The sequence below is a fragment of the Octodon degus genome, unplaced genomic scaffold (assembly GCF_000260255.1).
Source record: "Octodon degus isolate 3935 unplaced genomic scaffold, OctDeg1.0 scaffold00116, whole genome shotgun sequence".
NCBI lineage: Eukaryota > Metazoa > Chordata > Mammalia > Rodentia > Octodontidae > Octodon > Octodon degus.
In genome coordinates, this window is record NW_004524692.1 from 5,450,472 (window position 1) to 5,477,929 (window position 27,458).

Below are 27,458 nucleotides of genomic sequence, written 5' to 3' on the forward strand. Positions count from 1 at the left end.
ATCTTTCTTTCTTTTCTGAGTCACGGTCTTACTATGTAGTTCAGGCTGGCCTCAAACTCTCAGTGATCCACCTGCCTCAAACTCCCAAGTACCAGGACTATAGGTGTGCCACTGTGCCCAGCTCCATTATCATTATTATTTTAGAGACTCTTTGGGGGGGGGTTGTTTGTTTTGGTTTGGTTTGGTTTTTTGGTGGTATTAGGGATCAAACTCAGGCCCTTGCACTTGCCTGGCAGGCACTTATTCCACTGAGCTATCTCACCAGCCCTATCATTATTATTTTAAAGCCTCCTAATTCAGAACAAGAGCAGCAGGGTCTGTGGTCACTCCCCACTTAAACTGACCAGAATTCTTTTGTTCTTTCCATTCTCCCCTTTTAGTCAGACTCTGGGCACAATCCAGATTAGCAGCTCAGGGGTGTTCAACTTGAGAGCAAATCATCTTTGCTGGCTTGCAGAGGAATGAGAATAACTGCAGTGAAAAGCAGAGGATTAAGAAGAAAAAAGAAAGCCCACCTTAAGTCCTTGTATCCTCTGAGGCCCAAACTATACTTCCTACTTTTTGAGTATGTTTAAGTACTCCCATAATTTATAATGGCCTCTCTTAAGGTAGACTGAGAGGGCTTTTCTCATCAGGTAATTTTTTTTTTTTTTTTGAGTGAGATTCTTTTTAAATTTTTTTTCCTCTCATTTGATAGTCTTAAATAATGCTAAAATTAAGCACTCACAATACATTAGACACCCTAGTAGGTGTGTTGGTCATATTTAATGCTCAAGAAGATTATCCTCATTTTAGACATAAGGTCCTAGAGAGATTCTCACACTCAAGGTAGAGGCAGAATTTCCAAGGCAGCTTGACTCCAGGACTCTACTCCACTGCGGTGGTTGTCACTTTGGTCCAGTTGATACATGGTCTATAGCAGGGAAGTAAACCTGCGCTTCCATGAGGATAATCTCGATCAACACAAAAGATTTCCTAGTGGCCTAACCTCAGGCATCAGAAGCTAAGTAAGAGCTGGGTTCCATGGTGTAATGTGGAGAAGCTAAGTAAGTGATGGAACTATGTCAAGGCTTGTTTGGGGGATGGGACCTTGGTGAGCCCTTCCAACTTTGGAAGAGTTAAGGCTGATCCTACTCACCTGAAATCAATCACTTCATTTGAAGAAAGGCTAAAATTCAACACACTGTGTTATGGTTTAGATCTAAAATGGCCCCAAAGTCTCATGGTGTGAAAGGTGGTTGAGTCATGAGGGTGCTAAGCACATGGTGCCTGTAGGAGGTGAGATCTGCTTGGTGGTGGTGTGACCCCCAGGGGTGTGCTCTTGTCCCTGGCTCCTCCCTTTTCTCACAGGTTCCTGTTTGCTACCTGGGGAGCGGCTTTCTTTGCCATGTGGTTCTGCAGTACCACCTTTGCTTTGGAACTGGCTGGACGTGGCTCTCTGAAAACACTAAGAGCCAAAATAAACTTTCTTCAAGTTACAGGTGTCAGGTATTTTTGTCACAGCCACAGGAAAGTAACAAATACATTTTATCAGGTTAAGGCTGGGTGTGATGGTTCACACCTGTCATCTCAGCTCTCTCCAAGTCTCAATTATTTATTTCTTTGGAAATTTTTTATGGTTCTGAGGGCTGAAACTAAGGTCTTTATGTTGAGCCATATCCCCAGTCTATCTGTCCTCCCTTCCTTCCTCCTTCCTTCTTTTTCTCCTTCCTCCTTCCTTCCTTTGATCCTCTCATTTTTTCCTTTTTCTTTTCTTGTTTTTCCTTTCTAATCTTGAGATAGCCCCACCAAGTTCCCCCAACCTGAACTTAAACTTGTGATCCTTCTGCCTCAGCCTCCCAAAGAGCTGGGATTATAGGGCGCACCACCGGCCCAGCTACAGCCTTATTTCTTAGTGTTTTCCTTCCATTTTGGCACCTTACAATAACATAGAGAACTGTTCAACTCCCTCATTAATTCTCCAAAGAACTCATTAGATTGGTATTATAATAGCATTTGGATGAATCACAGACGTTGCCTAGTCCTACTGACACTAGGCTTTGTCCTGGCACAACCATGTGACTCTCCAGCCTCCTGATGTCCACCCAGTTTCTCACAACAGCCCTGCCCCCCTCCATGCCAGCTCTTCATCCCAATTTAGCAGCCAACACTGAGCACCTGTCTTCCTAGGTCCACAGATTCTAGAGAGTGATAGAGGAGAGAGCATTCCTTTAGAAGACCCAGGACAGGATACATTTTTTCTTCTGTGAACAAATTTGAATCAGCCACCTTTTAGACATTGTTCCTCTGTTACACAAAAAATAAAATATGGGACTTGCAAACAGTATCTTGGCCAGTGAGACAGCTCAGTGGACTAAGCACCTGCTTTGACAAGTGCAGGGACCAAGGTTCGATCCCTGGTCCTGCATACCTGCAGCAGCTCTGCTCCTGGGGCGCAGCACACTGAGCTGGTGACCAAGTCCAGGTGTGGTGGAGTACACCTGTAATCTCAGAGCTGGGGAGGCTGAAAACAGGAGGATCACCACTTGTAGTGAGGCTCTGTACCAAATATATAAATGAAAAAACAAACACACCAGTATCTTAGTAGTTATATTAGCTTTCTGCTCTCTGGAGCACAACGCTCAACACTAAACTTATGTGGAGAGGATTCATTCAGCTCATGTTTGGGGGAGCCAGCCCATGGCAGCTGGTTTCAAGACAGAAACATCCTGGCAGAAGAGAAAGGTAGCGCTCAGCTCATGACACCCCTGAAGCAGAGCAAGGGAACAGTGGTGCAGAGGACGAGCTGATGGCCAAGACCTAGATGAGCCTCCCATGTCACGCCTCCATGACCCACCCAGAACACCCAGAGTGTGTACCAATTCCCCCAGGGCGCTGATGCCTCCCCTACGAGCCACACCAGTGTTACATTGCTGCGCTATGATACTGTCTAGGCACTTTATTCACTTTGTCCTACTCACCCTATCCAACCAGGCTCTTTATTTCACAATACAAATGAGCCAGACAATACTTAAATGAAACTAGTTGCTTGAGGCCCAGTATGTCGCTCCTATGTCCTCATATTGAATAAACAAATCCTGTTTCTAGCTCTCCCGTCTGTGGTTCATTAGGACCCACAGATGATAGCCCTTAGGATTCTGTGGTGAAAGTGGTTAAAGATGCTGAGAGTTTGGAGGAAAACTAAGTTACACTAGAAAAAAAGAGAGAGAAAGCTACTACTAGGCTAATTTTCTGTTTATTCAATCCCTAGCGTCTCTAAAATGAAAAGCAGCCCGAGTTTCATAGAGAAACAACGGAAGCAGAGTGAGCCAAGGAAGAAACAAGAAACTGCTGTTGATTGGAAGGTAGGCCCAGAAGGTCCGCCTCCTCCTGTTGCCTGGCAACGAGTGTAAACAGCGCAAGACCATGGCCACTAACTACAGCGCCAACCAGGTAAGTTATTTCTCTTTAACACACTCCTTTAACATTTAATCTTGCCTTCTAGATTTTTTCTTTCGACTGACACCTCCCACCGGACTGTGATCACTGGAGAGACACTAACAGTGCTAATAGTATAATGTTCAAAGTCCCCTGAGACAAGCAAAAGGTATCTCTGGTTTAAATTTGTAGGTTGCAAACCAGAAGTCAGCAATTCTTTCCTGTAACAAGCCAGAGAATAAGCATTTTAGGCTTTGCAGGTCAACTAGCAAAGTCAAAGATATACTTAGATACTTACATGATAGAAATATTTTTGCATAAAACTTTGTCAAAATTCAAAATATGAGCCAGGCACAGTGGTGCACTCCTGTACTCCCAGCACTTGGGAGGCTGAGGCAGGAGGAGGATTGTTGTGAGTTTGAGACCAGCTTGGGCTACAAAGTAAGCTCAAGGCCAGCCTGAACTGCATATTGAGACCCTGCCTCAAAGAGAGAGAGAACCAAAATGCAAAATATAATTATTGAGCACATCTTTTTTTCTAATACTAATGAAAAAAGTAGAATTCTTTAGGGTGAGAAACCACTTTGATTAACTGGAATTCAAAGTTAGTGTATCCTTTCATCAATTTTTTTTTTTTTTTTCGGAACCAGGAATCTAACTGAGGCCCTTGCACTTGCCAGGGAAGTGTTTATTCTACTGAGCCCCCCAAAAATTTTAAGATAATGTTACTATGTAACAATCTAGGATGGTCCTGGACTTGCTATGTAGTCTAGGATAACTTAAAAAATCACAACCTTCAGTCTCTGTGGTGAGATTATAGACATGCGGCACCATGCCCAGCTGAATATATTTAACTCAATAAATGCAAAATGTTTCAACATTCAATCAGTACTATTTACATGATAATCTCACATTTAACATTTGCTTTTTTTTTTTTTTTTGTTCTAAGTCTTAAAAATCTACTGTATTTTATACCGACCAAGCTTCTCAGTTTGGGCTAGGCACATTTCAAGTGCTCAATAGCCACATGTGGCTACTGGCTGCCTGTGGGACAGCATACATCTGAACCAGCTTAGTGGAGGTTTTTGTTGTTGTTTTTGGTGAAGACCAAACCCAGGGCTTCCAGCTTGGTAGGCAAGCCTTTTATCCCTGAGCTAAATCCCCAGCCCACATTTGAACCAGATTACACCCCAGGTATTGTGAGTTGGCATCTACGTGTTTCAGACCATAGGTTTTCAAATCTAAGGATCACTTCCTGAACTGGAGCCTTTGGGACTCACAAGGCTTCTCATCTTTCTTTCCACAGTATGAAAAAGCTTTCTCACCCAAGTATCTGCAGAACTGGTCTCTTGCCAAGCCAACAAAAGAGGTATTCCAAGTTCATCACCTTTACATGGCCAGTTTATGGTTCTTTACACCATATTCTTTATAATTCCCTGCCACTTAACTCCTAGCTTTTTCTAGATGAGTCCATCTTCTTCTCCCCTTACCCTCAGTTCAAGGCCCTCAGATGTCTCTTCCCTCTTTGTTGTTGCTGCTTTCTCCTCTAACTCACAAGCACGTATCTCCCTACCTCCACCCCAGAGCATCTCTTCCTATGAAGGCTACACTCAGATTATCGCCAATGATCGTGGTCATCTGTTGCCTTCTGTGCCCCGTTCCAAGGTGAGATACCTGTCTCTACTCCTATCAACCCAGGTAAAGAACTGATGCACTAACCTAGAAAATCAAAGGCCAATCTAACTCACATGGAAAGGTAATATTCCAAGCTTCAACGGGTTTATCCAACAGGGTAGAGCTGTATTTAGCACACACAGGTCCTTAAACGAATGATCTGAATAAACAAACGCTTTCAGGTGACAATATTTCTGCGGGGCAGGGGGGGGGAAGGACCTCTTTTTTGCATTTATGATATTCTCTTTAACAGTTTACTATAAACCAGTTTCATAGGCCACAAGGAAATATTTATTTTTTGTATTTTTTAGGGAAGGGTCTACAGGTGTTCAGGGTCTCACTACTAGATCAGACTCGCAGTGATCAGCCTGTTTATAGCCTCTCAAGAGCTGGGATTACAAGCGCATGCCACCACTCCCAGTCAAAATTGCAATCTCAGCGCGCCCTGGGAGCAGGAGCAGGGCTGAGAGGGCAGGCCAGAACCCCCAGCCCCTGTGCCTGTTTGTAGGCACTTTAATCCGCTGAGCTATTTGACCCACCCTAGGCCACACGGAAATAAAAGGACTTTGTACAGCCTCACAGGAAACAGGCACGGAGTAGAGGAGGGTAAGTCTAGGGCCTTGGTAGGCACACTCCCTGGGAAGGGGGTCCTGTAAGGAAAACCAATCAGGTGAGACTCCAAGAACCAGCAGCATAACAAAGAAACAGGTCTGTGGCGATGTGGCCCTGGGGAATCTGCCCACACTTCTGTGGAACTACTTCCATAACTGTGGCCTTGCATACCTGGGGAGGGGCTGCAGCCCTGGAGGGACCATGCCCATAGGAGTCCCTCATCCAGGAGGAACTGTGGGCCTCTTATGACACAACTGGCCTTAAGATGTAGAAGTTGAATTGGTTGAGGAGATAAAAAATTGGGGCAACTGCAGAAGGTGGGGGAGATTATGCCTTCAAGTTGTTTCATTACCATGTTTTCCCAAAGGTTTAAGAATGGCAGTGAAGACCAAGAGAGGGACTGCCAACAGGACAGCTACCGCAGGGAGAAACTTCCCTGAAGAATCCCTTTTCCTTTCAGGCAAGTCCTTGGGGCTCCTTTATAGGCACCTGGCAAATGCCTCTGAAGATACCCCCTGCTCGGGTGACCCTGACTGCCCGGACAACTGCTGGTGCTGCCTCCCTCACCAAATGGATACACAAAAATCCTGATTTACTCAAGGCCTGTAATGGGCTGCGTCCTGAAATCTTAGGCAAGGTATCTATTCTCATCTAACCCTAAACCCTACTATCTCATTTCCTTTCAAAAAAAAAAAAAAGTCTAGCCTCCTGCCATCTTTCCCCCAGCAGAACCTCTGAACTAATCCATTTCCTCCTTCCTAATCCCTAACCACTTTCTAAGGTCATAAGGGATGAATGGAGAACCTTTTACTTTCCCCTCCTCCCATCACTGAAAATCTAATCCCAAAGGGAAGCTAGGAGAATCAAATTTAGCTATTTTTATTTGAAAACTGTCCTTTTGTGAAGGTGGAGTTAGGATTATGTGGACTGGGAAGCACCCGGACCTGGCTAAAAACATGTCTCCTCCACTCTGACAGCCCCATGATCCTGAGAGTCAGAAGAGGAAGTCTACCACAAAGACAGTACAACAAGCACCATGTCCAACCATAATTCCAAGCTCCCCGGTGACTAATCTCAACTCCCCAGATGAATCTCAAAGTTCGCACCCCTCTGCAGGTCACACTCCAGGTCCCCAAACCCCATGCAATTCTCCTGAAAGCATGCTGGGAAGCCCTGTGTGCCAGGAAGCAGATCCTAATCTAGCTGAGATCCCAAACTGCAAACCTGAAACTTCTGAAGGATCAAGGGGCCAGAATGAGAAAACCTGTCCAGAGTCTGAATTGAAGTAAACACAATTCCCTGACCAGAATGTGAAACGGAAAAATTATGGAGTAGGAGTAAAGGCAAATTTGGACAATAAATGTTGTTTGTTGAACCTGGCTAATCTGGATTTTTCTCCTCTCTCAACGCAACTGAAGAGGTGTGGGGAAAATAGAGACAGAAACACTATAGTGGTTGGGGTGTAACACATCTCAGCAAAGATTGCGTAGGTTATATTCCAGAAATGACCAAGAGGAAACTGATCACAGCAAAAAGGCAGGACCTTAAAGAATTAGTCCTTTCTATTACCCTTCCATTTTTCATCTTCATGTATGCACTGCACGAATTAAAACTACAGAGACATGTGTGTGCTTGGAGATAGTAGGTGAAAAAAGGATGCAGAGGCTTGGGGTGCAGCTCCATGGTGAAGCACCTGTCTAGAACTTACAAGGTTCTGAGTTTGAACCCTCGCCACACACAACACACACGCAGATACTATTCTTGCCTAAGACTTTATATTTAAGCAAAAGTACATATACTTTCAAAACAAAATATGGAAGTCAACAGAAGAAAATACAGTGATGGTAAGTAGAAATGTAAGGCAGAAAAATACTATGCTCTTGCTCCCTACTCACTTCCCCCTCCGGTTGTGGAATGGTAAAAAGCCATCAAAAAAAAAAAAAAAGGTCAAGATGTCCTCTATTTTCCAGCTCCCACAATATGTTTATCATTGACCCCATTCTGCATTTTCCTGGCACTTAAATTTAATGCCCCTGCCAAGCATTTTCTTAATTTGAATGCCAAACAGTTCCCTTGTGAACATTTGCTGCTCCCTCAAAGGACACAGCAGAGGAGAGGTGAAGACTACAAGACTTGTGAGGACCCACCCAGCAGAAAGGCCACTGTGTGGGATAGGCTGGTAGGCAGCAGGCCCCACCGTCTTAAACAAGGTCTTGCCCACCTCACATCAGCTAATGCCAGTCATCCCTCTCCATGCTGTAGTTAACTAATTGGCCAACAACTCTGAAGGATATAGAGATGGATTTCTTACTCCAGAGTTTGCAAAGATTATTGAGATAGAGTTCCTGCCATGGGATTTAGGGACCCAAAAGCCCGACCTCTGTGGATTATAAAAGCAGTAAGTTTTCTTCTCTTCACCTTGCCTTTTCTGAGGCTTCTCTATATTTTAATCTCTGAAAATTTTTTCCAGTGTGCCAGTTGTAGGACAAACTATTTCCCTCCTGGGAAAGGTCACAGGGTTGAGTTTTGTTACCACCTGAACCATTCTCTTCATTTCTCTAGATTTAAGGAGAGTCAAAGATAAAATGAGTATTTTAATTGTTTCAGAAAAGATGTACATGAACTTGGATTAGAAAACATGATATTAGAAGGGTTCCCCACCCCATAAATGCAAAAACAAAACAAAATGACCAGACAAAAACACCTTAAAATAGTTAATGAAATGTTTTCTGGATCTTCTTCTTCCATCAAAAGCCATGTCTCTTCTTCCTAGGGCACCTGCTTTGAGAACCGATCTTTTATCTCTCTCTAGCTGGGCCAGGACAATTTCCTTCCATCCCCACCTCCCTTCTTTCAGTCACACTGTGTGGGTGCTAAAGACCCTGGACTCTGACCAATGAACAGAACTGTCCTTTAAGCCAGCAACCCACAGGCAGTGGCACCCAAAGCATCACCCCCAGCCTCCATGGCAGAAGCCACAGAGCTGGCATTGTTTCCACTGTCTCAGGAAGAAGGAGCCAAAAGCTGACCCTCAGCACAAATCAAAGCCCAATGTGGACAGAGAATAGGCTTCTAGGCCCAGAGTAGGCAGCAAATTGTGGGCAGGAAAAGGGCGTTTTTACAGCCATTCCATCATGAGAAACAAGGGAAAAACTGGACCCTTTCTATTATTGTGGTTTTACAAGCCAATCTACTGAGCTAAGGGGGATCATCTGCAAACACAGAAGGATCCAAAGAGATCAGGTAACTCTGTTGGCTGGGGTAAGAATGAGGAACAGGAAGGTAAAGCAGTTTGTGACAACTAATTTGTAGGAAGATGATGCTGGGAGCGTCAGCTCTTCACATGGCTGCCAATGCTGCAGAGGACAACACAGTCAGAACCAAGATAGCCACCCCAGACTGGTAGAGCTGCGCAGTCCTCAGGCCTTTTCCCAGGTCCCACATCTAAAGAAAAGGGAAAAAAGAAATTCAGTATCAGACCCTGGTCATTCTCACAGCTCTTGGATCTTAGAATTTCTCCGCCTATTTGAATATGGTCCCCTGTATGCATGATTTTAGAGAAAAGTACTCATATCCTCGAGTCTCACCTTCACCCTTCTCAAAACCCACAATATGGCATCTACCACCCACCCTGCCAGTGATAGAAAATCTAGTCCTATTGTGTGGTGGTGGGGAAATACTCTCCAGAATACCAAACTCTAATACAAAAGCTTCCAGACTAAAAAGATGGAACTTCTTCCTCATGACAAGACATCTAGGTCAGTGTTTGCCCAAAGGGTACTTCCTTCCCCAAAGCCTGGTCCTGTATAATGCTGTAATGCCTCATGGGGGGCAAAGTTCTGTACTCACATAAACTTTGCAAGCATTTAACTGCCAGATTTCTCTAACAATTTACGGATGCACACTTATCTCCAAAAGGGGATGTAATATTCATGATACAGTCACCTTCAGAATTCCTTTTCAAAGGAATACATCTATAGAATATTCTCTCAATTTTGTTTTGACAATGACCCCACTAAGAAATCTCTTTTAAACTGTAACCCCACAGAGATGTATAGTATAGTAAAAATTCATGAAACAATTAACAATATTTACCAATACTAATATGTGCTGCATTCTGTATTTTCTCTTTGTTAGCAACTCACTAAATTGGTTTTCTACCCACAATGTCAAAGCCCACTAATCTAGACTCCCTTGTGCTCTGGGGATATTAGTATATTACAGTGGTACCTAGGTTTACAAATGCTTTTGAGAACAATATGATTTTCAAACAGAACTGTCTGGAAAAATTTTTTGTTAATGAACTCTGCATGTGACAACAACATAGCCGTGGCCACCTTGCCTACAAGTACACAAATGTGGCCAGATTTTCCAGAACCATGGATGAACCGAGGTACCACTGCATACTCTAGGTCACTAAAAGAGCCTCTTATTATAAGAGTAAAGCCTTCCAGTTCCACATTCTCCGCACGGCTGCCTCAACACATACATCACCTATGTAGTACTCTGCATATCAAACTTTAGAGAAAAGCTGTGATGGTGGAGAACAAGGTGAGAAGACATCCTCACCTTGATCCCTAGATCAGATCAGGAATCAAGCATATTCCAGAGCTGATTTGCTCATGAAGGCAGTGTTTTGTAATAAACCGACTCCTGCTGAGTAAAGGTGGTAGGAGGACCGTCTAGAATGCTCCCATGCTTACATCAGTACCATGCCCCAGCCCCCCTTCACGCTGCTGGCCAGGTAACTTCTGAGCTCAGAGGCCAAAACAGACTGTCCCAGGGAAACAGTTAAAGTCTGACACATACCCACAGTCAGTTCTAGTTAGAAGAAAAAAAGAAAGCAGATTTAAGGGCTTAAGAAAAAGGCTTCCATTTCCTCACATATCTTTAAAAAAAGATTATCAGGGGCTGGCCAAATAGCTCAGTGGATTAAAGCACCTGCAATCAGGAGCAGGGGCCAGGAGTTCAATCCCGGGTCAGTAGGCCCTGCCCCCGGGGCACACTGAGACAGAGATTGAGACTGGGTGTGGTGATGCATGCCTGTAATCCCAGCTCTTGGGAGGCTTTAAACAGGCGATTCACTACCAATCTAATCTAGTAGTGAGACCCTGAACACCCTGTAGACTCTTTCCCAAATACAAACAAACAAACAAGAGAGAGAGAGAGAGAGACAGACAGACAGACACAGACAGAGAGACAGAGAGACAGAAAGACAGAAAGAGAGAGATTACCAACATAAACAGGAACTGGGGCAACAAAGCACAGATTGAGGCCTGGGACTTTATTAAACTTCTCCCCCTTCCTCCTGCTATACTGAGACAAAAGCAAACATGGCAAATCTGTGCCTGAGCTAGGATATGAACAGGGAAGCTGATCAGCTGATTTTCTTTAGCAAGCTTTATTCTGTAGAATAAGAAGTCATTAATGGAAATGTTCTCCCTCTCCACTCTCTTCCCCTGAGGGAAGTAAGAAGTCCTTTTAAATCAAAACCAATACCACCTCAGGGAACAACTGATACATGCACTTAATTTAGTAGGCCATTTAGACACTCACTTCTTTTATTTCATTTGGCTGTCTATTGGACCAGACTGAAATCCAGAAAAGTGCCAGTCCCCAAGGTGGTGATACATAAGTTATAAAAATATCAAATTAAGGTAAAAACATGCACTTGACAGATGGCACAGGACCAGGAATAATGGAAAACTAGAAAGAATAAAATTTTAATTGTTTTTTTGGGGGTAGGATATAAGGCTAGGGATAGGGCGACCACAAATTATGAAATCCCTAAGTGCTGAAGGACAGACTAATCCTTGACCTGGCACAAGAGACACAGAGACATCAGTTCTGACCTAACATCAACGTCATGCAGGAGGTAACATGGACAGTTTTCAGTCCGCTAAAAGACTCCTTGATCCAAAATTAACACCTGGGATCACTGGAATCCACTTGCTGTGAAAGCTGGCCCTATTCTTGCTAATCAATCAAAAGGAACAGAAATGGTTAACAAAATCTAGTATCAAGGTAACAAAAGTTAAGATATTTGAATCCAGGAAGACTTGCTACTCTGAGTTGAGAAGCATTACATTAAAAGCAGCAGATGTGTGTATGGAGATAATGGCTGCCTCACTCCCGGCTATCTGGAAGAGTGCTGGCAGATAAAAGGTGCCAATTCATATCTGCCTAATAAATATGCCTTCTATACCAGATACTGACATAGTTCCAGTGATTGACTGATTGATTTTTTTTTGTACTGGGAGTCTAACTCAGTTAGACTTCCCAGGCAGGTGCTGTACCACTGGGCTATAAAACCTTGGCCCAGTGATTGCATTCAATAATATTCCTTTTAAGACTGCAAAACTTCTCAATGAGATTGTAAGTATCTGTTTGGCCTATCCCCATTATGGAAGGTAAAGAGAGTCTTCTTTAATTTTCCCTAAAATGACCTTTCATAATAGGTTTTCAACACTACTAACCTTATGAATAGCATTAAGTATTAGTGGTATGGCAGTGATCGTCTTGCTATTACAGACAGGCAAGTTAGACAGAAGACAGTAGGCAGCTAGAGAAGCACTGGGCCAAGACAGGGTGACCAGGCCCAGCTGGATGACCATAGCCTGAGGTCAAGACTCAATAAAAGGGGCTGGGGAGATGGCTCGGTGAAATAAGCGCTTCCCTGGCAAGCGCAAGGATCTGAGTTCAATCCCCGGTTCCGCAAAAAAAAAAAAAAAAAAAGACTCAATAAAAACTAGGGCGACTATTAAATCCAATTGAAGTAATAATTACAGTGGATGGATGACCACTGTGACAAATTCTGCTCCTACCACCCTGAAAAAAGGTTTTTTTCTCCCCACTTTTTAAAAATGTATTTAGTATGTGTTAATGTATCTAGTATATATAGTTTCTCTTCAGATTGTATAAATCTTTCACCTTTCACCTGACCCATTTCTAGTTTAAGTATACTATTACTATACTAAATACATTAAAAAAACTATACTAAATAGTTTTATATATAGTATACACTATAAACACTATCAGTACAAACCTTTCTTCTCAATGAACTAAGAGAAAGTAGCTGTATATAGTATACTTAAGTATACTATACATTTCTAGTTTAGTATGTATTTTACATATAGTATACACCATACTAAATACATTACTACAGATTGGACTTGTAGTGATCCTCCTGTTTTCAGCCTCCCAAGCTCTAGGATTACAAGAGTATGCCACCACGTGCAGTCTCAATTGCAGTCTCGGTGTGCCCTGGGGGAGGGGCTGGCACAGCACAAGGATCAAACCCCAGTCCTTGTGCTTCAGTCTGCTAAGCTATCTGGCCGGCCCTCATTTTTTTTTTTTTTTTAATAAACCACTTAGACAGGAGAGTGGCCAAGACACACCTGCAAACATATACTTGCTACACATGCCTTGACTCTTCATAGGTCCTTTCTTTTCCCCTTTCCCTTCCCTTTCCTTTTATTGATACAGCATCTTACTATACAGTTCAGACTCATAGTGATCCTCCTGTCTCAACTTCCCCAGCAATGGGAGTACTGGCATACTGTGCCCGGCATGCAGGGCAGTGGGGTTGGGGGGTGTTTCCAGGGCCAGTACCAGGGGTTGATCTTGGGATCAATAGTGCCTGCACTTTGCCAGCCAGGCACTTAGGCCACTGCGCTCTCTCTCCAGCTCTGAACCATGTCTTTTTTTTTCCTTTCTTTATTTTTCTTTTTTTTTTTGAGAAGACTCTTGATTCTTGCTACATAGCTCAGGCTAGTTTTGAAATTGTGAGGATCCTCTTGGCTTAGGCTCCAAAGTGCTGGGACTACAGGCATGTGCCAGTACACCTAACCCTTTTTTTTTTTTTGGCAGAACCGGAGATTGAACTTCGGTCCTTGTGCTTGCCAGGCAAATGCTTATTCCACTGAGCTATATATCGCTGGCCCCATCTAACCCTTTTTTAAATTTTATTTATTTTAATGAGGAAAAAAAGATAAAATAGCAATGAAACAGTTTTAAAAACAGGATTTATAATAATACATTGCATACTGTTCTTTGTAGTTAATCAAAGGACAAGATGTAGACATGCTATCTTGTCTAAACACTATCAATACAAACCTTTCTTCTCATTGAACTAAGAGAAAGTAGCTGTATATCTATCCATATATACTTGTATATACATATATATTTTTTAGAGATACAAAATGGTCCTTTATTTACATCCCCTTCTTTTGTTTTGTCAGAGATAAGTGTTCCATTGCTGTTAGAGAAGCTGTATTTGGAGAAGTCTTGAAGTCTTTAAAGGATCTTTTCGTACGTGATGCCAGCTCCAAATATTGTAGCTACTTGAATTTAGCAAAATAACCCAGTATAGACCAATAGTCCATAATAGTAGTGAGTTACTGGCATAATACTCTAGTTTCTCTTCAGATTGTATAAATCTTTCACTTTCACCTGACTCATTTCTAGTTTAAGTAAACTTGTTTTAGTCTGACAGGCTGACCTTACGAACAGCTCTAGGTATTAGTGGTATGCATGTATTTAGCATTTCTGAGTTTGACTCAAGAGAGGTCTGAGCCATAGTCACTGTTCCATATAAAAACTCCTAGACAAAGTCCTCTTGGCAACCTAGTTCTGAGTCCCATCCTGACTATTGGGAGCTACTTTTTTTTTTTTTTTTGGCGGAACCAGGGATTGAACGCAGGCCCTTGCACTTGCCAGGGAAGCACTTATTCTACTGAGCCATCTCCCTGGCCCCTACTTCTCTTTTCTTAATAAATATTTTTCCTGTCTATCTCTCTTGTCCTTGAATTCAATCTTCAATTTTGTGTGACACCAACCCAGATTTCACTGTTACACTGCTACTGCTTCAATCTCCTATGCTAGGCTTACAGGCATAAATCTCTATGTATGATCACCTCTTCCATTCAGAAAATGTGCAAATCCACAATTAACTTACCAAGTGACGGATCCCATTCCAGGTGTGATACATGAGTGGGAAGACTAGTGCAAACTTAGCTGTGTAGATCACTGCTGGCCCCAGACACAAAGACTTCACAAACTCCAAGTAAGACTCAAAGTTCCCAGGGAGCAACAGGGCTGACACACCAAACAGAGAGACCCCTGAGGAGAAAACCAGGTAACTCATTACAAATGCCCTCTAGTTACAAATAACATAATGTACGAAACTGGGTTCTATGAAAGCCTGACACTTCACACTACTCTAAACCTTTCTGAAACAGGCAAGACAGGAACTCATGCTTAAGTTTACTGGTACCTGCTGGAATCTCACTTTGCAATATACCCGATGTCATTCCTCCTTTCAATGTCCTTATGAAAATCTCATTAAAGACAACACAGAAACCCCTTATTTGATAGAAGTCACCCTCTTACTGCACCATCCTCTAGGTAGAAAGATTTTTAAAAATATATTCTGCCCAGGGACAAGAGTGAGAGAATATTTTATATCACTACAATCTCTGTCAATAAAAATTTAGCTCAAAATGAATAAGAAACCTAAGTGTCATAACTAAAAATGGTAAACCCCTAAGAATATAATATAGAATAGTTCTCATGATCTTGGATTAGGCAGTATGGTTTCTCAGTCATGACAATAAAATGAGAGCAACAAAAGAAAAAATAAATTGGGCTTCATTAAAATCAAAAGTTTGTGCTGCACATAATACTTTCAAATAGAAAAGTTATGTAAAAAAGGCAGCCTGCAAGAATGGGAGGTAATATATATGTCACATGTCTGATGAGAGACCTGTGAGTGTGTATGTGAACCTATTCCAGCCCTAGGCAGAGATGAGAGTTGGTTACTCCACAGAACAGTAAGAAAAGTCTTTAAAATGTTAAACAGAGAAAGCAAATATGATGCAGCAATTTCACTACTTGGCAAAAAACCCAGAAAAGCCATATCCATACAAAAAGTTGTATACAGATGTTCATGGCAGCATTACTCACAATGACCCCAAACTGGAAAAATCAAAATGTCTATCAAACGATAAATAGGTAAGTTAAATATGGTACATCCATACAATAGAATGTTATCTGGCCATAAAAACAAAGGGTATGATTTGGGTGAACTCTGAAAACACACTAAATCAAAGAAGTCAGTCACAAATTTGTATCATATAATTCCATACTATAAGAAATGTCAGGGCTGGCCAAATAGCTACGCGGATTAAAGCACCTGCAAGCAGGCCTAGGAGCCAGGGGTTTGATCCCTGGGTGGTACGCGCCTGCAATCCTAGCACTTGGGAGGCTGTAAACAGGCGAATCACTACAAGAGTCTGATCTAGTAGTGAGATCCTGAACACCCTGTTCCCTAAAAATACAAAAATGAAAGCAATGTCCAGGATAGCCTGGAATGGTGGCATATACCTATAATCATATCACTTGGGAGGCTGAGGCAGGACTGCACAAGGCCATTTTGGGCTACATAGTGATAGTGAGTTCAAGGCAAATCTTACCTACATAGTAAGACCCTGTCTCAATAAATAAAACAAACCTCAACAGCAAAAAAACTACCACCACTACCATTTAAAAAATGGCAAGAGTCCAAAATAGAAACTTCTCAAAGGAAGAAATACAAATGACCAACAGATTTATAAAAAATGCTCAGTGGCTGGCCTGATAGCTCAGGGGACTAAAGTGCCTGCTTAGGCAGAGCACAGCAGCTGGGGCTCAACCCCAGCATACTGTGCCAGCCTCACCCACGGGGTGCGCTGAGATGTTGAGACTGGGCATAGTGGTGCACACCTGTAACTTGGGAGGCTGTAAACCAGAGGATCACTATGAGTCCAATCTATGTAGTAAGACCCTGTACTAAAACAGAATCAATACTGTTAATTATTAGGTAAATGCAAATTAAAATTACAATGAGGTATCATTTCACACTTATTAGAATAACTTGTCTAAAAATCATAGTATGTGCTGGTAAGGATGTGGACAAAAGGGAACCATGGTATACAGTTGGAGGGAATGTAAATCAGTACACTCATTATGCAAATCTACATGGAAGGACCATAAAACACTAAAAATAGTAATGTCATCTAGAAATCCACTTCTGCTTATGTACCCAGATAATATGAAATCAGTTTATCCAAGGGATGTTTGCACTCCACAACAGCCAAGTTATACAGCTACCTTAGTAGCCCTCAACAGACAGACAAAGCACATCCAGTGTACACCATAGACACGTGATGGAATACTAAGCAGCCTTTTAAAAGATTCTTAATTTGCAACATAGATACAATTGCAGGACTATATGCTAAGCAAAGTAAGACAGACATGGAAGGACAAATGGTATGTTGAGCCATTTATATGTGAACTCTAAATTCATCAAAGCTGACAACTGAATGCTGGTTTTAGAGATTGGGCTGTAAGGGGCAGAGGAAGATAAGGAAATCTCAGAAGGAATAAGTTGTGTGTGTATGTTTTTGAGATTAACTACACAGTGTCATCTATGTAACTCATAACAGCTAAGTATGGAAGTGCATGCCTGTAATCCCAGTTACTTACGAGGCTGATGCAGGACCACAGACAAGCTCAAGGCCAGCACAGACAAGATTGTGAGCCCCTATCTCAATATAAAATTTTTTTTTTCAGAACCAGGGTTTGAACTCAGGCCCTTGCACTTGCCAGGGAAGTGCTTATTCCACTGAGCCATCTCCCCGGCCCCTAATACAAAAATTTTTAAAACTACTGGGTTCAAAACCTAGTACTACAGTGTGTGTGTGCACGCACGCACATGGGCACATACGGACACTCATCTGTGTATAGTTAATAATAGTATATTGTACATTTCAAAATTGCTAAGTAAATTTCTCTTTTTTTTGCAGTACCAGGGATCAAACTGGGGACTATGCACTTGGCCAGGCAAGCACTTTGTTAAGTAAAATATTTTAAGTAAATTTCAAATGTACTCACCACAAAAAATAATACTTAAGGCAATTAGTATGTTAGCTTGACTTGCCTATTCCACAATGTGTTCATAAATCATAACATCCCTTTTTTTTTTTTGGTACTGGGGATTGAACTCAGGACCTTATCCTTGCTAAGCAGGTGCTTATGCCACTGAGCTATCTCTCCAATCCCATAATATCACTTTTTTTTTTATACAATTTATTTTTATTTTATTTATTTATTTTTTTTAAACATTTATTTATTTGTGTGTGGCCAGCACACCCCACCAGGGGGCGGGGCTGGCTGGCATGTGGTGCTGGGGGATTGAACCACGGTTCCTGTGTTTTGCCAAGCTTGTTCCAAGTAGGTGCTTTAGACCACTGAGCCATCTCACCAGCCCCCATAATATCACTTTGAACTCCATAAATATATACAATTATAAACTATCAATTTATAAATTTTTTAAAGTTTAAAAAAAGTATTTAAAATTTTACCAAGGAAATTCAAAGTGATGAGGCTTGGAATTGTGATTTTTTTTTTTTTTTTAATGTATTTAGTACAAGGTCTACAGGGTCTCACTACACAGATCAGACTTGTAGTGATCCTCCTGTTTTCAGCCTCCCAAGCGCTGGGATTACAGGTACATACCATCACACCCAGTCTCAGTCTTCGTCTCTGTCTCAGAGCACCCCACATGGCACACTGGAGAAAGAACCTCGGTCCCTGAGCCTGCCTAAGCAGGTGCTTTAGTCCACTGAGCTATGTGGCCAGCCCTGCAATTTTTATCTAAGAAAGCTTACAGGGGATTTTTGCTGTTTTTGAGACAGGATCTTGCTATGTAGGTCAGGCTTGCCTTAAACTCAACTAAGTAGCCCAGGCTGACCTCAAACTTTCAGGGACCCTCCTGCCTCAGCCTCCCAAATGCTGGGATTGCAGGCACACATCTCCATGCCCAGCTAGCTCATCGTTAGTATATGACATTATTCTTTATTCTGTTCTTAAAACAAAATGACACATGTTAACATGAGAAGGTTGATCTTTACAGTATCTATAAAAGGAAGATACATCAGAAAAAAATAGGTAATATATTCTTAGTGTTGCTCAAAGGAAAACATCCCATATCAGAGCCAGCAAGTATACATAGCAGGAATGTTGAGGGTAAACAGATATACAGGACCAACGGCATGGTTTCCCACACACATTTGCCTGTAGGAAGACAACACATACTTTTGGAAACAGTACTGAGTAATTTTCTCCCTGTAAGTTTTCTGTTTGCTTTGAAGTACCTGGGATTGAACTAGACCTCACCCATGCCAAGTACTTACTGGGTTCCATCCCCAGCTTTCTCCCACAGACACTCTGGTATTAAGAAAAAAGGACCCAGGTAAAAGGAAGCACATGTTAAATGAAAAACTGCTCTGGTATCCCAAAGAATACCTTTTTAAAAAAAGATTACCACTGTCGATAAAGGTAGAAGTTTTAAGTCTTTCCTGCCTTAAACCTGAAGTCACGACTGGCGGTACTCAACCTAAAACATGTTTAGCCATGCAGTTGATTCCTAATGTTTGTTTCTTTTCAGTGTTTTTTGTTTCTGTATTTTGTTTTATTCTAGTACCAGGAATTGAACATGCACTGTTATGTCTCAGTCCTTTTAAACATTTTTATTTTATTCTGAGATAGGGTCTCACTAAGTTGTCCAGGCTGTGTTTCAACTTGTGATCCTCCTGTCTGAGTCTCCCAGAGTGCTAGGATTATAAGCGTGCACTACAATGCCCTGCTAATGAAGCACTACTTATACATACAATTCTATCGAAAGTGGAAAAGTCAGGCATAGCACATGCTCATAGTCCCAGTACTCTGAGGCAGAAGGCTCTTAAGTCTGAGCATAGCTGGAAATTTTTAGGTTTTTACAAAAACAAACATTGGAATAATCAGCTCTAAGAATGACATTTTGCTCTAGATTAGTTTTTGATACACTAATCTAACTTTATGTATATGCCATATTTTGTTTCTCCTGCAACCAGCTCCTACTAATTTACATTCAAAACCCTTTAACACTTTCCCTTCTTTTTTTGGCCAGCCTTTAATTTTATTTTGAAGAGTAAAAACAAAAGCAAGAACAAAAATGAGAAACAAAGACGGAAATAGGGTAACATACAATAATACATATATTACAGATTTCCACAACAAGAGTAGCTGATTAACGATGGTTGATGTATTATCTGTTTTTGTCATCAAATTTGTTGCTCAGATTAACAGATATAGCTATGCAAGATTGGACATATGATTGAATATTACCATTTGCTTTCAAGAAACCTTAAATTTTCTGTTATTGTCCCTCTTTTTATTTTCTTCTCTTACCTTTTTATTTATTTATTTTTTTGCTTGTCTGTCTATGAATAAAGTTTGGGTTTTTTTGTTTGTTTTCATCTAACACTTTCTTGAGCCACCTAGGAGTCAACATACAGGAAATCCTGAAAGCAAACACTGGCTCAGCTTACAAAAAAGTAAAGGAAAGAACAAAATTACATTTAGTTGGATTTATTTATTTACTTATTCATGTGAGTCTTGCTGTGCAGTTCAGGCTGACTTGGAACTCACTACGTAACCTTGGCTGCCCTTGGATTCATATGGATCCTCCTACCTCAGACTCCTGGAACTCTGAGATTACAGGCATGTGTTATCAGTTTAGAATTACATTTATATGACTGAGGACACAGCTCAGTAGCACAAGCACCTGCTTGGCAAACGTGAGGTCCTCTGATTCCTGGTACCCTCTCCCTGAAAAATAACTACATTAATACTGCTAAGAACATAAATTGAGCCTTGCCTTATCACTTAAGTATTGTACTAAGTATACTTAGATAAACTTGCTTGTGAGCCCCAGTTTCATCTGCTGTTAAATGGGATATCCTCATTTTTAAGACTATTTATAATGGCTAAAAAACTATGTCAATGTTTAATAAGTAATGGCTATAGTCCTGACACTATTATTATGGGGAACTTTCCCAGAATGTCTTAATTCTCTGCAATGTTTTTGTTGTCAGAAAATATGTCTTTCAGACAATGTTTCTGGGAAGTCAAGGAGATTTGGGATCATTACACAAATTCCAACACAAATACAATTAGAAGAGAGATCACATTGGCTGGCTGCCTATTTTTTCAAATAAGGCTCACCTCTTCAAAAAAATGACTTCAATCAAAAGTTACTTTACCCAAACTTTCCTCATCATGTCAAAAAAATATGTAAGAAGAAATGCTATGAGATTTACTAAATCCTCCTCTAATGTCCAGTACACACAGAATTAGGAAATAGCTCCTACTCTTAGAACCCAAGTGCCAGAGGAGACTCATTTAATAGCTAAACAGTTTTAAATGGGAAAAACAAAGTCACTGAGACTGTCCCATATCATCACTTAGAAAAATTACATGGTGCTTTTGCTTGGGTGCCAGGACCAGCTCCTGCTGACTCCACTGTAGCTAGATGCTATATATGGATCTGTGTATGTTGTCAGCAAGCCCTAGGGCCTCTTCCAAAGCCATCGAGAGCTCTTTCAGACACTTCTTCCTAGCAAGCCACTGAAAATGAAATGAAAACATCCACAAGAGTCTTGGTGAAACCGATGATTAACACTCAGGTTGACAGCAGCTGACTGCTCTTCCATCTGAAGTGCTGTCACACTAATCTCACCACAATGTGTTCTGCCCGCCTGCTTCCCTGCAAGCTCTCTCTCCGTCGCAAAGTATTCATGTGCTGAGATGAAGCACAGTGTTTCTGAGCAGCATTTTGTCTTCTGATAATAATCAATTTTTCCAAGGCATTCCCTCTTAGTAATACATGGACTAAAAGCAGTCATGAGGTACAAAGGGTTTAGGATGAGATTTTTTTTTTTTTTTTTTCCAGAACCAGGGATTGAACTCAGGCCCTTGCACTTGCAGGGAAGTGCTTATTCCACTGAGCCATCTCCCCAGCCCCTAGGATGAGATTTTTAACTAAAAGTGCTTGACATTTTCTCAGAAATACATGATTAACTATTCCAATGAATAACAAAAATAACAATCACACCACGCCTGTATTAGGAACTTTAAATTCTCACTATCATAACTAGGCATTACCGTAAGAAGAAAAAGAAATGATATAGCAGACTGAAAGCAGCTCACCTGTATAGAGCAGCCGAAGCTGGAAATTGGTCACATGTGTGGGGGGCAAGGCAAGGCTGGAGCACCTAAAGCAATCAAGCTACTTCAGTCCTGAGAAAACATACTGCCTGAGACAATCTCAGTTATTAGTCACTAGGCAATCCTATGTGGCAGGATACTTTATCAAATGTATAAATAAATGCCCCTATGGTAGTTATTCAGTTCCTTTCCTCCCAGCAGAGCTCCACTTGACCTCAGCTTTTATCTCTTGTCTTGATTTCTTCATCCTCTCATGTTTTTCCCTAAGAACACTGAGAGCTGTGCGGGATGCAGCAAGCGCTTTCTCAAGATCTTTCAAGGGATTCCAAAGATGACAAGAATTCTTGCTGCCTTTTCTAGTCAATGACCTTGTTATGGTTTGTGTCCAGGTGTCCCCCCCAAGGCCTCATGCAGTCTTGGGCAGCTTCTGGAGTTTGTGATTGATTACTGTGGGTGTGGATGCTGCACCTGCCCTGAGGCAGGTAATCTGCATTACAATAGAAGGTGGGAAGAGAAGCTAGCTGCTTGAGCAGCTGCTACCTCTTAGCTCTTGCTCTTTGCCTCTGCCATGAAAGGTTGCTCTCTGCCCTGTGCCACTCTGCCTTGGAGCCAGCCGAGTATGGACTGAAACCTCCAGTAACTGTGAGCTAAATAAACCTTTCCTTCCTTCAATTTGGGTGTCAGGTATTCGTCCCAGTAACGAGAGAAGAATAAGTGAGACAGACCTATATGCTCTTCAGTCTTGTCTAAATTGAGACTAAAGTATATAAAATAGACAACCCTGACTAATAGGTAGTTAGGGTATTTCTACAAATGACCAAAATCCACGGGCATGGAAGCCAGTTTTTAAATTGGCACACTGAAAAATTTTATAAAAATAGCAAATCAGAGCAAATGGAGAAATAATTTTGAGAAAAATGTCATCCACACCAAATGAAAATCACCTACATGTCGCAACAATACACTTTTCTACTGAGCAGGAAATCTGTCTTCCAGGTTCAGTGTTTCTCTCCTCTAGAATTAAGAATAAATACTCTCACCACCTAGCTCCTTGGTCTTCATTTGTTTTCTTTTTCTGTGCTTCTGACTACCTAGTCCTCTGTCACTCCCTTTTTGCCCCTCCCAATAGGCAGGCCCAACACAAATGCAAATACCTATAAGAGCTACACAAAGCCTACAAGTGGAGCTGCAGGTGGCACACACCTGTTATCTCAGTACTCAAGAGGCTGAGGCAGGAGGATCAATGCAAGTTCAAAGCCAGCCTAGGCTAAATAGTCAGCTCAAGGCCAGCCTGCATTACAAAGCAAGAACCTGTCTCAGAATTTCAAAAGACAAAACAAAAAACTAAATGTCTACAATTAAGGAAACACAGACTAATAGGGCTCAGAAAGAACTATAAGGGATGGATAAATATGACCCACCTAAAAATTCAAATTCTACTTTTTCTTTAAAAAAAAAAAAAAAAAAAAAAAAAAAAAGTCATGTTAATCTTAGTTAACACAGGGGCCGGAGAGATGGCTCAGTAGAATAAGCACTTGCCTGGCAAGCACAAGGTTCTCAGTTCAATCCCTAGTACCACCAAAAAAAATCTTAATTAACACATAGTAAATGTATGTTTATGGGGTACAATGTGATGTTTCAGTACACGCATATATAGTAGATAAAAATCAAAGCAATTAGCATCATTTTTTTCAGTGAAAATATTCAAAACTCTTCCAACTATTTTGAAATACATAACACCTTATTTGTAATTATAATTCATCTTAACCCAAAACTTTGGCACTCTTGGAATAAAACATTTGAGAAACACTTCATGACACTGGTTTGGGCAAGAATTTTTTGGGTAACACCTTAAAAGCACAGGGAATAAAAGCAAGATATAAATGGGATTATAATTTTTTTTTAAAGTGTCTGCAACATCCAAGTGAGCAATTAACAGAGTAAAGAGACAACCTACAGAATGGGGGAAAATACTTGCAAACTATGTCATTAAGCAAGTTTATATATAAGGAACTCAACAGCAAGAAAACAAGTAACTGGATTTAAAAATAGGCACAGAACTGAAATTCTATTTCTTTTAGTCACAGGACAACCAAACAAAATACATCTGTTAACCAAATATGGCCCACAGGGTGCCAGTTTATACCCTAAAATAGACTATAATTCTACCAACTAGATTTCTGTCTTATTTAATTTTAATCATATTCTGGTCCTCTGTCTCTAGCATACTTACTAGGTCATCTTGGTTTACTTTAGTTAGCTTTGAGTCAGAAGTGTACACAAAAATATACATATTTAACATATACATCTTAAGTTGGGAACTTTGCTTGAGGTTTTCAGCTACACTGTAATACTCAGTGACATAGTCTTAAACTTTTATTTCAACAGACAGCAAAAATAGATTGTGTAAGAATTTATATTAGTTTTATGATTTCTAAATTTTAACTGTTGTTCCCAGGATGAGCAAAAAAGTATTATATATAATGTAGACCAAAAAACAAAACAAAACAAAACAAAACCAAACAAACAAACAAAAAACAAAATTCTGAGGCTCAAGGTAGCCAAATGGCTTGCCTAAGATCTGATAAATACTCAGTAACAGAGCTGGAACTGAAACTTGGATTTGTCCCATTCTAAAGATTCTTTTTTCCCTTTCTCTATACTGCCTTACTGGATTCCTCAAGTATAATGGACTACATCATAGAGTCAGTAATGAATGTCCCACCTCACAAGACCAGAAGAAAAAAGGCTGTTTCAGAGATCATTACTTTATAAATATGTTAAGTCCTTCAGCTTTTTTAGAAAAAAGGTTGACTGCTTGAGTAGCAGTTTACCTATGAATTGAGGAAATTTCTTCTTAGGAGTTATGATTCTCTAACCTGTTTTTAATAACTACTCTTAACATTTATCCTCAAATATTTTTTATAACTATTCAAATTAAGACAGTATCTTAGATCTTCTTCTGGTTCCAGGCCCTTGGTATCCAAGGTTTACAAAGCAGTTATGGCCAAGTCTAAGGACCACACCACATACAACCAGTCCCGAAAATGGCACAGAAATGGCATCAAGAAACCTCAGTCATGAAGATATGAATCTCTGAAGGAGGTACATCCCAAGTTCTTTAAGAACATGTATTTTGCCAAGAAGCACAACAAGAAGGGCTTTAAGAAGATGCAAGCAAACAATGCCAAGGCCATGAGTGCATGTGCCGAGGCTATCAAGGCCCTTGTCAAGTCCAAGGAGGTCAAGCCCAAGATCATTCCAAAGGGAGAAAACTGCAGGCTCGCTCAACTTGCCTATATTGCCCACCCCAAGCTTGGGAAGTGTATGCATGCCTGCACTGCCAAGGGTCACAGGCCTTGCCGGCCAAAGGCCCAGGTTCTAGCCAAGGCCCAAGCTCCCAAAGGTGCCAGGCCCCCATGAAGGCTCCACAGTAAAAGCCTCTTATCTGCTGATGTAAAAACAGAAGGACTGGTGTGACCTCTGGGGTGCCATGGGTGGGGGTGTGGGGGGGGTGCCTCCTGTGCTCTTTGTACAAATAAACCCGAGGCAGGAAAAAAAAAAAAAAAGACAGTATCTTAGGGCCGGCCAGATAGTTCAGTAGACTAAAGCACCTGCTTAGGCAGAGCACAGAAGCCAGGGTTCAATCCCCAGCATGCCATGCCGGCCCCGCCCACAGGGCATGCTGAGATGGCAATTGTGACTAGGTGTGGTGGCATGTGCTTGTAATCCCAGCACTTGGGAAGCTGAAAACAGAAGAACTGCTATGAGTCTGATCTACATAGTGAGACCCTGTAGACTCTACTAAAACAAAAAAACAAACCTATCTTGATGTGTAGCTCACTCAGGCTGGCCTTGAACTTGTGACAATTCTCCTTGTTTCAGCCTCCCCAGTGCTGAGATTACAGGTGTGTGCCACCACACCCAACAGTAATAATGAACTAAATGTTGAAACTTGCTCTATCAGTTCAATGCAAACAGGTTAAAAGCCAAGAACCACACATGGATTCCCAGGCCACATCAATCATCTTTTAAATTTTTTATTAATCTTCATTATACTTGAATACTGTCATCCCTCTACCAAACAAAGGAATGACAGCACAGGACTTCCCATCCTTAGCTATCAATAATACTATCTCTGTGTGCATATACTGTATGAACACTGTACACATATATACATATGTTTGTGTATACACTATTCACATACTGTATCATAAATAGGAGAGACTCAGCTTAAGGTAAGTCCTACCAATGCCTTAGCAGCAGCTCTCTAAATACAGGATTCCTACCTTAGAGCCACTTGCCTTGCTGATAAGCACTTCAAAAAAAAAAGCACTTTATAAACCAGGGATATAGCTTAGTGGCATAAGTGCCTGCCTGTCAAGTGCAAGGTCCCGAGTTTAATTTCCAGTACAAAAACAAAAACAAAAAAACACTTTACAGAGGCCTAGAAGCGGCCCTGAAGGATATTAAAAACAAAACAAAAAACCTGAAACAAGGGTACTTTTCCAATACTACCACCACTTCACCAAAGCAAATTAAGAAAAATCCCTTTCCTGCCCTTAACTCTAATGGCATCAAATTTCTGAAGCACTATCAGGTTACACACTAGGACCTGAAGGCTGCCATTTGCTGTACATTGTACAAGCAGGTCATCTCCTTGCAAGCTGGTAATAATGCCTGGGATGTGATGAATAAAACTTGGGCTTTGCTCCCAGCCTGAAGTATGAAGAGACAGAAGAACACAGAGCTTCCATAACATAAAGAAAATAAAGCTTCTGTCTCTTGGGTATATCACTTCATACAGAGTTTAGGAAAGGTCATTTCCTGACATTCCCTAGGCTAGAGAAAAGTCTGTACACATGACACAGATTTATATGGTGTTCCAGACCTAAGGCCATTTCCCCAGGACTGGCAGCTCCAAGCAGAAAGCTTGAATACTTGCTAACAGCTCATCTGAGCCTTTCTTTTAGAAAGCACTCTACCACTCTTGGTTTGCATTTGTTCCTTTGTAGATATGTAAAAACTGGATTGCCTTTGTTAGGACACAGCACTGGTCCTTAGGCGTCCCAGAGACAGGGAACAAACTCAAGGTTTACCTATGCAGTGCTCTAATGCATCATAACCTCTTCTTGCTTCCTCTAAATAAAGTAGCTCTTAGCTAAGCCAGCAATCATGTAACACAAGAATATCTGTGTTGAATGAAGTATAATACAGTTGTTTTTGTTTTTTTTTTAACATTTTCTGGTTTATTATAAATAATACCATAAAAGACACATGAATAGCCATATGAAAAGGTGCATATGCAACGGTTAGATTGGTTCCAAGCCTGGGAGCTTCTGGCCCTATGGAGTTGGGGACACGTGGATGTGTTCATCGCCCCAGAAATTAGTTATATAGCTATTAAAGGTCAGCATGGAGGGAAGCAACATAAGCTACCTCCAGAACTAGAACCTGTAAACTGGTTACACATGGAGCAGAAATGTAGACAATATGGCTAGGGGTGTAGTTCAGCATGTTAGAGCACTCGTCTAACATGTGCAAAAGGGGCTTGCCGGTTAGCTCAGTTGTCGAAGTGCCTGCCTGGGCAAACCCAGTCAGGCTTGTGGGACCATGGTTGGAACCCCAGCTCCACATGCCACACCAACCCACTGTTAAGGCAGTCTGAG

The 27,458-nt window shown here is 41.3% G+C and overlaps 2 protein-coding genes across 3 annotated transcripts in view; one reads left to right on the plus strand and one right to left on the minus strand.

Moving 5' to 3' along the window:
- Positions 1–7,078, plus strand: part of Cfap126 (cilia and flagella associated protein 126) — a 12,137-nt gene extending 5,059 nt beyond the window's left edge. Inside the window, exons 2-6 of one of the 2 annotated variants that reach the window (XM_023699828.1) lie at positions 3,269–3,432; positions 4,724–4,786; positions 5,002–5,082; positions 6,164–6,335; positions 6,681–6,765. In XM_023699828.1, the coding sequence (XP_023555596.1) occupies positions 3,406–3,432; positions 4,724–4,786; positions 5,002–5,082; positions 6,164–6,335; positions 6,681–6,688 (351 nt within the window). In that variant the 5' untranslated portion in view covers positions 3,269–3,405 and the 3' untranslated portion in view covers positions 6,689–6,765. Of the gene's footprint in view, positions 1–3,268; positions 3,433–4,723; positions 4,787–5,001; positions 5,083–6,163; positions 6,341–6,680 lie in introns of both variants that reach the window. The other variant, XM_004639971.2, reaches the window with a different exon arrangement.
- Positions 7,079–8,277: 1,199 nt separating this feature from the next.
- The window catches only part of Sdhc (succinate dehydrogenase complex subunit C), a 45,925-nt gene continuing 26,744 nt past the window's right edge, over positions 8,278–27,458 (minus strand). Inside the window, exons 5-6 of the mRNA XM_012516616.2 lie at positions 14,660–14,823; positions 8,278–9,147 (exon numbers count right to left, since the gene is read on the minus strand). Of these exons, the coding sequence (XP_012372070.2) occupies positions 9,043–9,147; positions 14,660–14,823 (269 nt within the window). The 3' untranslated portion in view covers positions 8,278–9,042. The remainder of the gene's footprint in view (positions 9,148–14,659; positions 14,824–27,458) is intronic.